This window comes from Haemaphysalis longicornis, unplaced genomic scaffold (genome assembly GCF_048455015.1).
Source record: "Haemaphysalis longicornis isolate Haplotype H1 unplaced genomic scaffold, Haemaphysalis longicornis Haplotype H1 scaffold_18, whole genome shotgun sequence".
NCBI lineage: Eukaryota > Metazoa > Arthropoda > Arachnida > Ixodida > Ixodidae > Haemaphysalis > Haemaphysalis longicornis.
The window spans coordinates 3,457,668-3,472,373 of NW_027526282.1; the positions used below are offsets into that span (position 1 = coordinate 3,457,668).

A 14,706-nucleotide genomic window follows, 5' to 3' on the forward strand; every position below is an offset into this window, starting at 1 on the left:
AAATCGAAGTGGACGAGAGAGACCGAGAGAAGACTGCACTTATAACCCCGGATGGCCTATACGAGTTCAAGGTGATGCCTTTCGGGCTGTGCACGGCGCCAGCAACGTTTCAACGAGTCCTGGACACGGTGCTAGCTGGCCTGAAGTGGCACACCTGCCTCGTATACCTCGACGACGTTGTCGTATTCGCCCGGACTTTCGACGAACACCTCGCAAGGTTGGAGTCTGTACTCGAGGCCATTCGTACGTCCGGGTTAACGCTGAAGCCTGAAAAGTGCCGTTTCGCGTACGAGGAACTCAAGTTCTTGGGCCACGTCGTCAACGCCGCGGGACCCCTACCTGACCCAGAAAAACTTCAGCCGTTGCGAACTTCACAAGGCCGAAAGACAAGAAGGGCGTGCGAAGATTTCTCGGACTGTGCGCATACTACCGGCGCTTCGTCGCAAACTTCGCACGCATTGCAGAGCCGCTCACGCGCTTGACGAAAGATAGCACCCCTTTTAGCTGGGACAACGACCAAGATAAAGCATTCTGCGAGCTGCAAAAACGCCTGCAAAGCCCGCCCGTGCTCGCTCATTTCGACGAAAACACCGAAACGAAAATACACACAGACGCCAGTGATATAGGCTTGGGTGCCGTCCTCGTCCAAAAACAAAGCGGGTGCGAAAAGGTAATCGCCTATGCCAGCCGTGGTCTGTCGAAGGAGAAGAAAAACTACTCTGCCTCTGAAAAAGAGTGCCTGGCAATTATATGGGCGATTTCAAAGTTTCGCCCATACGTGTATGGAAGACCATTCAAGGTTGTGACAGACCACCCCGCACTATGTTGGCTCGCCAATTTGAAGGACCCCTCTGGCCGTCTTGGGCGGTGGAGCTTGCGCCTGCAGAAGTTCGGCGTTGCAGTCGTTTATAAATCCGGCAGGAAACACTCCGACGCCGACTGCCTGTCCCGCGCCCCCGTCGACCCACCAGCACAAGACTCCGATGAAGACAGCGCGTTCTTCGAAATCGTGACGGAGAGCGACCTAGCCGCCCAGCAGCGTGCCGACCCTGACTTACGCGTCATAATCGACTACCTCGAGGGATGCAACGTCGCCGTACCCAGGGCCTTCAAACGCAGCTTACCAGCATCCAGCCTAAGAAACTCCGTTCTCATGAAGAAGAATTTCAGCCCCGGAACGAGAACGAATTACCTTCTTGTCATCCCCGCAGACCTTCGTGACGAAATTTTGGAAGCGTGCCACGATGACCCGTCTTCCGGACATCTCGGCACAACCCGCACAATTGGAAAAATCAAGGCGAAGTACTACTGGCCCCGTCTTACATCCGACGTCACCCACTACGTCCGGAGCTGCCGTGACTGTCAGGGACGAAAAACGCCACCGACGAGGCCTGCCGGACTTCTGCAGCCGATCGCCGTCCCATCAAGGCCCTTCCAACAGATTGGAATGGACCTTCTGGGCCCGTTCCCTACGTCACAATCTGAGAACAAATGGATTGTCGTAGCAACAGACTACATGATGCGCTACGCGGAGACCGCCGCTCTTCAGAGGGGGACTGCACAAGAAGTCGCCAAGTTTTTCATAAGACAAATTGTGCTGCGACATGGAGCCCCTGAAGTCCTCATCACGGACCGCGGAACGGCCTTTACTTCTGAGCTCATGCAAGGAATCTTACGCTACAGCAACACGGATCACCGAAGAACGACGGCGTACCACACCCAAACGAACGGACTAACGGAACGTTTGAACAAGACAATTGCGGATATGCTGACCATGTACGTTGACGTTGAACATAAGACTTGGGACGAAGTGCTCCCGTATGTCACGTTTGCGTACAACACGGCTATCCAAGAAACCACGCAGATGACACCGTTCGAGCTCGTCTACGGAAGACGGCCGACTACAATGCATGACGTCATGCTGCCGCACGTAGAAGACGACGACTTGAATGCCGACGTCCAAGGATGCCTTCAGCGTGCGGAGGAGGCCCGCCAGCTCGCTCGAGTGGACCAGCAGCTAGTGGATTCCGGCCGCTACAACCTCCGACGCCGAGCCGCCGAGTACCACCCAGGGGATCGTGTGTGGGTTTGGACTCCCATCCGACGACGCGGACTGAGTGAGAAACTTTTGCGACGGTATTTCGGACACTACAAGATTCTACGACGTGTTGGCCAACTTACCTACGAAGTGATCCCCGATGGTGACTCTGGCACATCACGACGACACACGCGGCCCGAAGTCGTCCACGTGGTTCGCTTAAAACCTTCCTACCGACGATGACGACTTTTATTTTTATTTGTTCGGACTGTCACTTATGTTAGCATCGGGTCGATACACTCTTAGAGAGGGGGGTAATGCCGCGAACCATGCATTGGGTTTGTTTATTTGTGTTTTGCTTTTACCGCCCAGCTGCGCCGGTCTGTGTTATCTCTGTGCCAAGGGAAGCGCATGTTCCATTCTTTCTGTGCCGCATGTGTTATCTGTTCTGATAGGGAGAGCATTCCGATCTAACGTGAACAGCCCGGAATAATCTTTTTGGATCTACAATGTTCTCGATGAGAATCGACGGTTCGAGAACCAGGCCCGCCGAAAGATAAAAAGCCTGCAGAGCAGGCGCCGGGGTATTCGATTCTGCGACGTTCGCCGACGCACGTCACTTTGTTGACCGCTGCTTCGCCGCCTCTGTCTTCTTTTGAGTTGTTAGGGGAGCACTAGTTCCCTCCAATAAACTTGTTTCATTTCCACAAAACAACTGCGTCGTCCCTGGCTTCGTGACCATATGAAAGGAGTTGATGACCATAGTACTGACGGGGGGTAATGCCCAATGGAGTTTGTGGCGCTGTGGATATGGAGCCGCGTACAATTGTAGGCTTGCTAGACTGGAAAGCAAATTCAGACCACTTTTTCTTTCGCGTTTGTAGTTCCGGATCAAGCGGTATTTGTATAGGTTGAATATGTTTACTATGTTTCGTTTCTGAAATAAATGTTGTGTTTTGTGCCTGTAGGGCAAGTCAAGAATGGGTAGTTTTTCTAGATTTGAGATTACATGAGGTTAAATGAAAATAAAACGTTTGATGAAAAATGAGGTTAAATGAGGTTAAATGAGGTTAAATAAAAAGCTCACATTGATTCCAAACAATAAACAACTCGAATACAAATGACTAAAAACATTGAATATCCTCAAGTTGCTTTCATTATAATCTTACGTGCAGACAAACAACTTTTGTTACGTGTTTTTCAGCTTGCTGGTTTCTCGCATGGATTACGGGAGTGTTCAGCAACGAAAACAGCACTAAAAATGCTCGCCCCACTGCTCCCTTTGGGTCTTCGCTTTCCGCTGATGCTTTCCGCACGAACCCTGCACACAGCGTCTATGTGGAATCTCAGACGTAATACCTATAGCACCAATGGACGTACCTTGACTTCTTATATACCTTTAAACCTACAGCAATGACTCGCCATCGTTAAACATCAGTCTGTTTTGATACAGCCACACTGTAGCTATTTTAATATCGCCCATCCATTTCTGTTCCCTTCTCTACAATAGGTGAGAAAGAAGCCGTCGGAACTAAGAATCTCCTATTTTTTTTTACACCTTCAAGAAATCGCTTACGAACATGTGATGACTGGCATCCCACGAGTGGGGAAAAACCCGGACGACGGCGCAGAGCAGGTGCCTCGAGAAGAAGAAGAAGATGGTGACCGGGCCAATTTCCCTTAGAGGGTGTGTGTCAGGAGGGGAGTAGCATCATCATGGAGGGCTGGCCTGGTAAGCGGAGCGAGCGGCGGAGGTTCCGGAGGGCAGCTGGACCAAATCGACAGGCAGGCGGGCCGAGGCTTTCGTGGCTTTCAAGGTTCGATTATCGTGGTCGCTCCAGCGGGGTGATGTCCACGGGCCTGTGACGCGGAAGACCGACGTCGCCGCTCGGTTGTCAGATCGCCGCGACGACCCTGGGAGCCGCAGTTCCAAGGCAAGGCCTAGCGAGCGGAGCCAGCGGCGCGTAACTCAGCGGAACCGCGACTGGTCCGCCGCCTTCCGAAACCCTGCGGCGAGGGCGTCAACGCCGTGGCGACTGAGCGCCATCACTGTGGGACAGAGCCGTGAGCGTGGCATTGATTTTTTCCCCCGCTTCTCTCCCGAACTCTAGTGGGTCGGACTTGTTTGTATTTTTTTATTTCGCTTGTGTGCGCGTTCCGTTTCCAATACATTCAGTGTTGTTCAAGACCATGGCGTCAACTTTCTTCTGATCTTCCTCCGCGAGTCACACACCCGTCTGCTTAACCCCAACGTCCTCACAATTTTTGCCGTCCGCGACAGGACCTTGCTCTACTTCCATCTGAAGAGCCTAAGCAGGCAAGTGGGTGTGACGAACGAGGATGGATCTCGAGAAGCTGATGCTCATCGGCAAAGAATTAGGGCTGTCAGGTCAGCACCTCAGAGAATGGATCGACGCTGAACGCGCGAAAGAAAGAGAGAAGCGTGCGACCGAACGCGAGGCGGCTAAAGAAGCCGCAAGGTTAGCACAGCAGACGGAGACCGAGACCAGAGCTCGAATTGAGGCTGAACGTGCCATGTTAGAACTGAGGCTACAACTTCAGGAGCGGTCGCAGGGTTCCAACGCGAATTCGGACGCCGTGGGAAGTGACAACGCGACTAATGCGGCACAAAGCTTCCACAGCCCTCACAAGTTGATTCCCGCTTTTAATGAGGAACGAGACGAGCTCGACGCTTATATACAGCGGTTCGAGAGAGTGGCAGCAAGCCAAGGTTGGCCTTCGGACAAGTGGGCGCTCTCATTACACTTGTGCCTTACAGGTGAGGCGCTCAGTGCCGTTGGCCGCATGTCGTCCGACGATGCACTGGACTACACGAAACTGAAAAAGACCCTTTTACAGAGGTTCAGGTACACCGAAGAAGGGTACCGGTGCAAGTTTAGGGAATCAAGGCCGCTGAACTCAGGAACAGGTCGTCAGTTTGTTGGTCGTCTTCTCGGTTACTACGACAGCTGGCAGGAAATGGCGAAAACGGAGCAGTCGTACTCCGCGCTCCGGGACAAAATAGTGTCCGAGCAATTCCTGAGCCAGTGCGACGAGAAGCTCGCCATTTTCCTCAAAGAAAGGGGCTGCAAGAACCTGGACCAGCTTGCTGAGACGGCTGATCAATACCTCGAAGCTCAAGGCTTAGTAAACCTGGGCAGAGGAAGGGAAGAAAATAAAGACAGTGGCAAGCCCCCTGGACTCCCTCGCGCTCCTGATTATCATGATCACAAGACGACCAAGCCACATTGCTTCTTATGCAATAGGCTAGGCCACCGCGCGTCAGACTGTTGGGCGAAGTCACAGGTTTCCAGCCAGCCCAACAAGAAGAACGCCTTCTGCCTGAGGGGCCGCCAGCACGGACACCGATACCAGGCTGAAGCTTGCTGCAACCTGCCAGAGAACGTGAGACAGGTTCCCTCCGCAATGACCGGACCCAAAAACTCTCCAGTAGAGGCATGCAGCAAGTCTCGACGATGCCAAGCTGTGCGAGTGTCTCCAGCAAGCAGCACGCCGACAACCGAGCTGGAGAGAATGCCAACGTCGGGAGGACTTCTGGAAGGTCAACCCGTGGTCGTCCTGAGAGACACTGGCTGTAATACAGTCATCGTAAACCGCTCTCTCGTTGCTGACACCAAGCTTACAGGAGGCATGAGCACCATCCAACTATTAAATCGAACGTGTCTGTCCCTGCCGGAGGCAGACGTGGAAATCGATTCCCCGTTCTTCTCAGGCCGCGTACTAGCGTCCTGCATGGACAACCCCTTGTGCGACGTCATTATAGGGAACATTGAGGTGACTGGTGATGCCAATACGAAAGACAATCGGAACATCAGACGAGAGGAGCCTCACGAAAAGGAACCAGTCATTGCAAGCACGGTGCTTAGACAAGGCAGCGTCCGCGTCCCAGAAGACCTGCGCGGTCGGAACCTGCCATCGTCTTCGCGAGCTGCAGCAGGGTTGAAGACCCACATGCGCACCAACGCAGCAAAAAGCGAGGCTCCGACAACAATGCCGCATGTACCTGCCGTTGCTGACAGCCCCTGCAATATCACCTCTGCTGACTTATGTGCGCTTCAGCAGCAAGACCCTTCTCTCCGAAAGTTTTTCGGCGAGGTTGGCAGAAAGGTGACATTCAACGCAGCGGCGATCGAGTTCGTGAAGAATGCTGGTATTCTTTATCGACAGCATCAGTTGCCCTCCGGAAAAGAAAGAAGGCAACTCGTCATCCCCAAGGAGCTACGAGGCATCATCTTGGACAAGGCCCATCAAGGAACCCTCGGAAATCACAGGGGTATCAGGCGAACGATGGAGCGCGTCTGCAAGGACTTCTACTGGCCTGGGATGCAAGCTGACACTGCACGCTTCGTAAAATTGTGTCGCATGTGTCAGACGGCTGCGCCTAAGCACCGAGCAGCCACGGGAGATCATGGCGGAGATCGAGGCATTTCAGCGTGTTGCCATCGATCTGGTCGTCAACCTCTCGCCCAGCGCCTAGACGAGAAACTCCTCCACAGGGTTCAAGATGCCACACGCACCCAACGACGAAGTTGCGGGTGTGCCATTCCCTCTAACTCCTGCTCTATTACCGACTGCTCGTGCCGATTAACCTTTCCCAGCCATTGACAGAGTAGGCACAGTAGAGGGCACCTTTGTCCGACTTTTTTTAAGTAGAAAGTTTACTATATAGAGTGGATTTAAGAGTGGCAAATGCTGTTTCTTTTGTTGGTTTCCCTTCCATTAGGTTAGAGACTGTTTTGAACTGTTTCGGACTGTACTCTTGTGCTGGTGCTAGTGGTGCTTGAACGTCTGACACTACAGAACGTGCTTCAGCGCCATACGTCCCATCGCGGCCATGAGCGAACATTATTGTGTGCCGAGTTTTGTTTTCCCAAACAAACCTCTCGAGCAGGGGGGTGAATGTGATGACTGGCGTCCCACGAGTGGGGAAAAACCCGGACGACGGCGCAGAGCAGGTGCCTCGAGAAGAAGAAGAAGATGGTGACCAGGCCAATTTCCCTTAGAGGGTGTGTGCCAGGAGGGGAGTAGCATCATCATGGAGGGCTGGCCTGGGAAGCGGAGCGAGCGGCGGAGGTTCCGGAGGGCAGCTGGACCAAATCGACAGGCAGGCGGGCCGAGGCTTTCGTGGCTTTCAAGGTTCGATTATCGTGGTCGCTCCAGCGGGGTGATGTCCACGGGCCTGTGACGCGGAAGACCGACGTCGCCGCTCGGTTGTCAGATCGCCGTGACGACCCTGGGAGCCGCAGTTCTGAGGCAAGGCCTAGCGAGCGGAGCCAGCGGCGCGTGACTCAGCGGAACCGCGACTGGTCCGCCGCCTTCCGAAACCCTGCGGCGAGGGCGTCAACGCCGTGGCGACTGAGCGCCATCACTGTGGGACGGAGCCGTGAGCGTGGCATTGATTTTTTTCCCCCGCTTCTCTCCCGAACTCTAGTGGGTCGGACCTGTTTGTATTTTTTTATTTCGCTTGTGTGCGCGTTCCGTTTACAATATATTCAGTGTTGTTCAAGACCATGGCGTCAACTTTGTTGTGATCTTCCTCCGCGAGTCACACACCCGTCAGCTTAACCCCAACGTCCTCACAGAACCTTTTAGCACCATGGCAGCTCCGCCTTGTGTCATGTGACTTGTCTTTGTGAAAAGTGACAAATACCGAGTGCCAAGAACTGCTATTCTGCACCAAACCAAAGCCTCCGGAGAAATATTCTCGTGAATAATTTTATAGTGACGAGCCAAGGACTGCCTCCGATGTGTCCTGTGCAACACATGGACCCAAGTGTAATACTTGTAGAGCGATGAATGAACATACAAGAAGTTTCACAGCCGAGGCATACGGCATTTTTCTTATAGTGAGTCAGATTCTCGAACATTAAAATCTTAAATCCATTGTTAACAAGGATTCGAAGTTTGACATTTCTTTGCAGCTCGGTATAATCTTTTTTTTTTGCGATTTGACAGTCTCTTTAGATAAGTGTTGTACCATGGCGTTTTAGTATTTGTTTTGAGACTGCGTGAAGGGATATACTTACGAATTAGTTCATGGACCTTATTTTTAAACGTTTTCCAATTATGCTCCAATGAGTGTTCCGCGAAGTTTTCTATGAATGCATCTACAAATATTGAGAGTTCACTATTTATGGCTTCAAAGTTTGCCCTTGCGTAATCATGAATTACTTTCGTGGTACGCGTGTTTTTAAGAACTGGAAGGTTTATCTCAAATGATAAAGTAAGATGGTCGCTCATTCCGGGTAAATATGCTATCTCCGAGACTACTTAAGGATATGTTGTTAGAATTAGATCCAGTGTGTTAGCCGTGTCGTTCGTTATTCTAGTTGGCGTAGTGACTATTTGCGAAAAATTAAACAAAGAACAGAGATCTAGGAATTCATTGGTATTCGAGGTTTTCGAACTAGATACTGGCTGATCTGATTTCCAGGAAATATTTGGGAAGGTAAAGTCACCCATTAGAAAGATTGGTGCAGAGGGATGTCGCGTAGTAACAATGTTAAGAGCGTCGTGCAATTCGGCGTGCAACACATGGACCCAAGTGTAATACTTGTAGAGCGATGAATGAACATACAAGAAGTTTCACAGCCGAGGCATACGGCATTTTTCTTGTAGTGAGTCAGATTCTCGAACATTAAAATCTTAAATCCATTGTTAACACGGATTCCCAGTAATACGCGCGTTGTGTTAAGGAAGGTCTCCCGAAACCACATCGTCATTATTCTTTTTTAGGACCATTATGCGCGCATATGTCGCCAACCTACCTTTAATTGACTGCATGCTGGGTTACAGGCCACTCTGCGCTCGCCGGAAATGAGGCGGCGGAGGATGAAATGACCACCGTCGGCACAATTCAAAGCACAGTCGACATAACAACGGTACCCTACGCTGCCCTCCAGCCACACATCAAACAACAACTTCGTTAAACATGGCAAACAGAGTGGAGGCAACAGACAGACGTGTAACAGACACGTACTAAAACCCCACTTGGTACGATACACTACTGACAACCCCAACAGACACACTGAAGTTACCTTAGCTAGGTTACGAATAGGCCACACACATGTAACACACTCCCACCTGCTCACTGGATCTCCAAGAACCATACGTAGCAAATTTGAGAGGGCCTGTCCGTAATCCACATCGTCGTTCAATGCAAGGCACTCGACACTACACGACGCAAACATTTCAGAGTATTTTATAGAAAATGTACTTCATTGCATTCATAATACTTTTGTGAGACGATCCCATGTTTTCTGTTAAGCGCCTCTTTATGTTTTGTCAGAAATTCACTTTTTACACCTCATTTCATACGACCGTTAGTCTTACATTTTGTCCTGTGCACCAATCACCGTAATTATAGTTTAAGCACTGAACATCTTGGCCCTTTACAATAGCAACCTTGTATTTTGACAGCGATTCTGTTTAAGCCGTGGTTAGGCCATGGAACGTGCGGTTGCCGGCGAACGTTTACAGCTAAACGTCACCGAGCGATGACGTCATCGGGCTCGCCAGCACAGCTTCACCGCAGCTTTGCCTCACCGCGCCGTACGGAGCCCGCGCATGCGAATATGCGGAGCTAAGCCCCGACGTCACCGTGGGGGTATAAAAGCACCTCGGCAACGCCGACACAGTAGCCGAACAGCCGGGTCTCGGACGAAGAGAATGATGGGCGACAGAAGAGCTTCACTCCCGAAGAAGAGGAAGTCCAGCGCTGATGCAGCTGCACCGCTACTTAAAGCAGGAATGCGAGAATTTCGGTCCCTAATATCGCGCGGGTGATCGGCCGCGAAGTGTCAGTGAGTTGCAGAAGATCCGGAGTAACAATCTCGCGTTACCAACCAAAATAGTGCGTGCAGACACACTTTATTGACCAAACTTAAATTGCTCTTTGGGGGCAAGCGACGACACCACGAAGAAAAGTTCTCCGGACTCGAAGCATAACCACGCAGAAAGCTTGGTCGAGTCTCCAAGCATTACCCGGCGTAAACTTAGCCGAACTAACATTAAGCTAGGTGGGGCCACCAGCCTCACTGTTCGCCCAGCCATTGCGCCACTCGTGCGAAGCTGCCCCAATTTTTTTTATAACGGTAACCACACGTTCCCTTCTACTCCGCGTTAGCGGATAAGTAATTTCGATTTGGCTCTCTTCGTGCTTTGATGACATTAGGCCAGAAAAAAATGAGCCCTCATCAACGATGCCCCTGCCCATGTCAGGCTTTCTATTCTGTTTGAGCTCACCTAAGATTTTATAGTACCACTAAGGTGAATCACAGTTGCTGGCTAAGGATGTAACATCAGAGCAACACAATGGTTGCTTAGCATCTTTTAGTGACATAACTAAGCTGTTACTTATGTAAATTGCTTCCAAAATGCACCAGACTAGAAGCTAATTCGAGACCTGATTGGTTGGAGCAGGCCTGCAATTGTATACACACTAAACTTTTTTACACCCTTTCTGGCCTAAAAGGGTGTAAAAATCTTGTCCCATGGCTAACACCCTTAAAAGGTGTTTTGGCTAAAAAAGGGTGTACGGATGGAAAAATGGTGTTGAGCTTAACACCCTTAAAAAAGGGTGTTGATGATGCTCAACACCCTAAAAAGGGTGTAGAGCCTCAGACCCTTTTTTGGGTGATGGCATGCGCGGTGGCAATGTGAATCGGTGGAGCGCGCAGCATTCAACACAGTCAATACGCACAAGTAATAGTTGGAACACAAATGAATTGAGCAAGGAAACCAACGGGATGCAATCGGTACAGGGAGTGCATACTTACTTAGTAATACACGTGCTCTTCTTGCTTTTATATCCAGCAGAGGAAAGCCCCCCGATCGAGTCGGTGGGCTTGTCGCAAAAAACAGATATTTTAGCTCTAATTTTGTAAGTATGGATTTTATTATAAGAATTTACAAATCAACACGCGGATTTGCAAAAACTTTTTAATTACGAGGTAGTTTTTGTGTTCTATAACTTGTAGAATTTTATTAAATATCGAACAAATGTTCCCCGCCACCTCAACACCCTTCAAAAAGGGTGTTCCTTATTTCAACACCCTTTTTCCCAGAAGGGTGTAAAGCTACAAATTAGGGTGTTCGAAACTAATAAAAAGGGCGTAAAGAAAAAAGTGTGTAAGAAAAGACTGCCAACTAAGAAAAAAGGTGAAGAGACCTCCAACTTTGGAGGCGTTTTGTACCTGTTTCCACGGGTGGACGAACATTTTCTACAAGCGGGGGGTGTTTTGAACCTCACGATGCTTAAAGCAATATGAATTGTCATAATCTATTACCAGTGAAGCTCTTTAAGCTTAGGCTAGTTTCGGTGGCGTCAGGAAAAAAATATAAAAAAAAGAACTGCGGCACCTGTAAAGGGTGCACCACCGCAGATAGGGTAATATAACAGTGAAGTCGGCTTTCGAGCTTCTTAGAGTGTGAGCACAAGGGGCGTATGCGTATGCGCACCTCTTACTGTACCATTACAAAGGTACTAGTCCTTTTTGGATTCTAAAAGGCAAAAAAATTGGCGCAGCTTGCAATAGTGGTGCAAGGCTGGAGAAAAAGCATAGCTGGGGGCCGACCTAGCTTGATTCCCCCTTGGATCCCCTCGCAATGCGAGGGTGGGGGACACTGGAACAGCCTTGTCAAATTCGGTTAAGCTTGGCCTCACCCCTCAGCGGTCATCTTAGCTTAGCAAGAACATTGCAAAGCTTCGCAAACATAACCAAACTTAGCAGCACCGGAAGAAACTAGGTCGACACCAGCTCCGCTGTTCTTTTTTTGCAACTGAAGACCTATTTCCCACCGTTTCAGCAACCTACAGAAAGCCAAGCGTGCTGTGTGTAGTATGGAATTATACTCGTTATCAGCTTTTACCCTTTATTTCAACCCAAAGGCGCTACCGTGCTTTAGCTCTTGAGCACAACTCTGGCTTTACCAGCAATTGCGCTCGAGTTAACACACGGCTCTTTAGTGAATACTTCAGAACTTTTTCGAAGTTAGACTACGAATCACTGTTATATTTCGAGCACGGAACTACTCCATAGTTATATCCCGTTTCGTCGTTGCGGCCTGATAACTAAAAAAGCTCAACCCACGCTGCTCGCACCCGCAGCGGCAGTGCACGCCTTCACATTCTCACCCAAGCAATGAAACGGTCACTCAGAACCCCGTTCGAAACAGCGCCATGCAGTTGTGCCGACGTCTATAATTGGTTTGTGAAGTTCTTTTAAAAACAGCTAATCTAGGTACTATCAATCAGCACGAAGAGTGCAATACTATCGTTGATTGATTGATTGTAGGGTTTAACGCGCCGACGCAACGCATACGATGAGGCGCGCCGTAAGGGAGAGCTCCGGATTAATTTCGACCACCTGGGGATCTTTATCATGCGCCGAAATCTCGTACACACGGGCGTTTTTGCTTTTCGCCTCGATCAGAAAAGCGGCCGCCGCGGCCGGAAATCGAACCCGCGACCTCGTGCTCAGTAGCGTAACGCCTTAGCCACTGAGCCACCGCGGCGGGTGTGCAATACTATCGACATGGTCTATCAATAAACTCTCCACTAAACATTTGCGTCAAACTTAAACTTTACATGGGAAGTAGACAATGCCTATTTGCAACGACAAAACACAACGCCGATTGGACGGGTAAACACTTTTCTTAATATCAAAAGTAGCGCCCTCAGTCTCATACACCACGCTCTAGCCTGTCGCAGAAAAAAAGTGTAGTAGCTCCATTTTCTCGGCACTCACAAGCGGGACAATGTCATGTCCGAAGATCATAGAATCCAATAGTTTTATTTTATTTTGAAGCTACTTCTCAGGCTAAGGCGACCTAAATACGCTATCTAGATGCAGTACCATATTTTGAAGAAATACTCGACTTACGGTGTTTTCCATAGCAGTTCTCCAGAATTCTGTCCGAGAAAGTATCTCAATTTAAGTTAATAGACGATTAAAGGTGTTACTTCTGCCAGATCTGCTTGTTTGTGAAAATGCAGGGCAATACGCAGTTCGCCATTTTAGCTCGTTTTTCTTTCTTTTATGCACATTTTCTGTTGTTTTTTTTTCAAACTACTGTCCGACGATTTATCTCCATTCGAGCTGTTAAATGTCTTACTTCCGCCAAATTTTCATTTTTGGTAAAATGCCGGGCGTTACACGTTTTACCATTTTCGCTATTTTTTCTATTCTTCTCGTTTTTTGGTTTTCCAGACTTCTGTCCGACCAATTACATTCATTTATTTTATTATAACGATTTCAAGTGCTACTTCCGCCAAATCTACATTTTTGTGGAAATTCAGCGTGTTATACGGTTCCCCATTTTCAATATTTTTTGTTCTTTTTTCCTTATTTTCTGGTTTTTCGAAACTCTGTCCGACCAATTGTCTCCATTTGCGCTATTACACAGGTTGAAGACGTTAGTTCCACAAAATATGCATTTTTTGGAAATGCAGGGCGTTCCACGGTTCGCCATTTTCACTATTTTTTGTACTTTGTTATTTCTTCATTTTCAAAATTCTGTCCAACCAATTATCTGCAATTGGGCTCAGACGCAAGTGACCTGATCACCAGTGTACCCTGCTTACGGCTTTTAGGGTACACTCAGTCTTCTCCCGGAGATGATAGCTCACTTCCCATGGCAATACTTTACTGTTATAGCCGTGTGTCCAATGCTGAATTCATTCACAATAATACATATTGGTAACTTCTCAGTACAAGGTTCTAATTAACCTTCAGGTTTCTCGCATACCCAATCGAAGAAATTGGCCAGTCACGATACCAGCTGACACCAGAATCACACGGTGGATTCACCAATTTTGTTTCACTGCGGCGTCAACATACGCACCCCCTATTCCCACAAGCCGACTCATGGGTTTATTCGGTGAAAATGACAGTTACCGTCATAGTATCACGGCCGAACTACCAATTCCTATTGCCATAATAGACGTGTGTAGCTCAAAACTGAGACGAAGGACAAAAGAAGACGACCGGGACTTGTCCCTGTCGTCCTCTTTAGTCTTTGCGCTACACACGTCAACAACTGAATACAAACTTTAAGTCCGCGTTAACAGCCATAATGTTTTCGCCATGAAATTGCGTGAGCACACTCAATCCCGCACTAATTTTGTTATATTTATGTAGCCACTAGGAGACTATGGGGCTATCTTTATACCGTTACTTCAAAATCATAAAATATTTACTAATTTTTTTCGTTTTATTTTCCAGCCGAAACCTGAAGGACCTACACCTGAAGACTATATGGAGCGCATTGAAAACTGCACCAGACTAATAATGCAGCTCCCACTTCAACGAAGCTTGTTATCCGTATCTTAACATTTGGCAACGCTTCAGTATTCATGATGCAATACCGAGTAAAGGATTTGCCGTATTCTTGCATCTGAAAAAAATCTCCCACCTCCTTTCGCGGGAACCCCTGTGTAGATGCAACGCATAGGGGGTTCACGTTGCAGCGTTGGACAGCGGAGGAACGGCGCTGGAACGATGGAGCGGAGCGGCGCCGGCACCGCGTTTTATAGCACGCATAACGGTGAAGGGACGCGCCGGCGCCAGTGCGTCTGCCGCGGCTGTGACGCAACACAATCCAACACAATCCACTTTAATCCAATCCAATCCAAATCCAAGCCAAGC

The 14,706-nt window shown here is 49.1% G+C and overlaps 1 protein-coding gene across 1 annotated transcript in view; it reads left to right on the forward strand.

Moving 5' to 3' along the window:
- Nucleotides 1-14,429, forward strand: part of LOC144166540 (uncharacterized) — an 87,226-nt gene extending 72,797 nt beyond the window's left edge. The window contains exon 7 of the mRNA XM_077696039.1: nt 14,284-14,429. Coding sequence (XP_077552165.1) covers nt 14,284-14,391 — 108 coding nt within the window. The 3' untranslated portion in view covers nt 14,392-14,429. The remainder of the gene's footprint in view (nt 1-14,283) is intronic.
- The last annotated feature ends 277 nt before the right edge of the window (nt 14,430-14,706 follow it).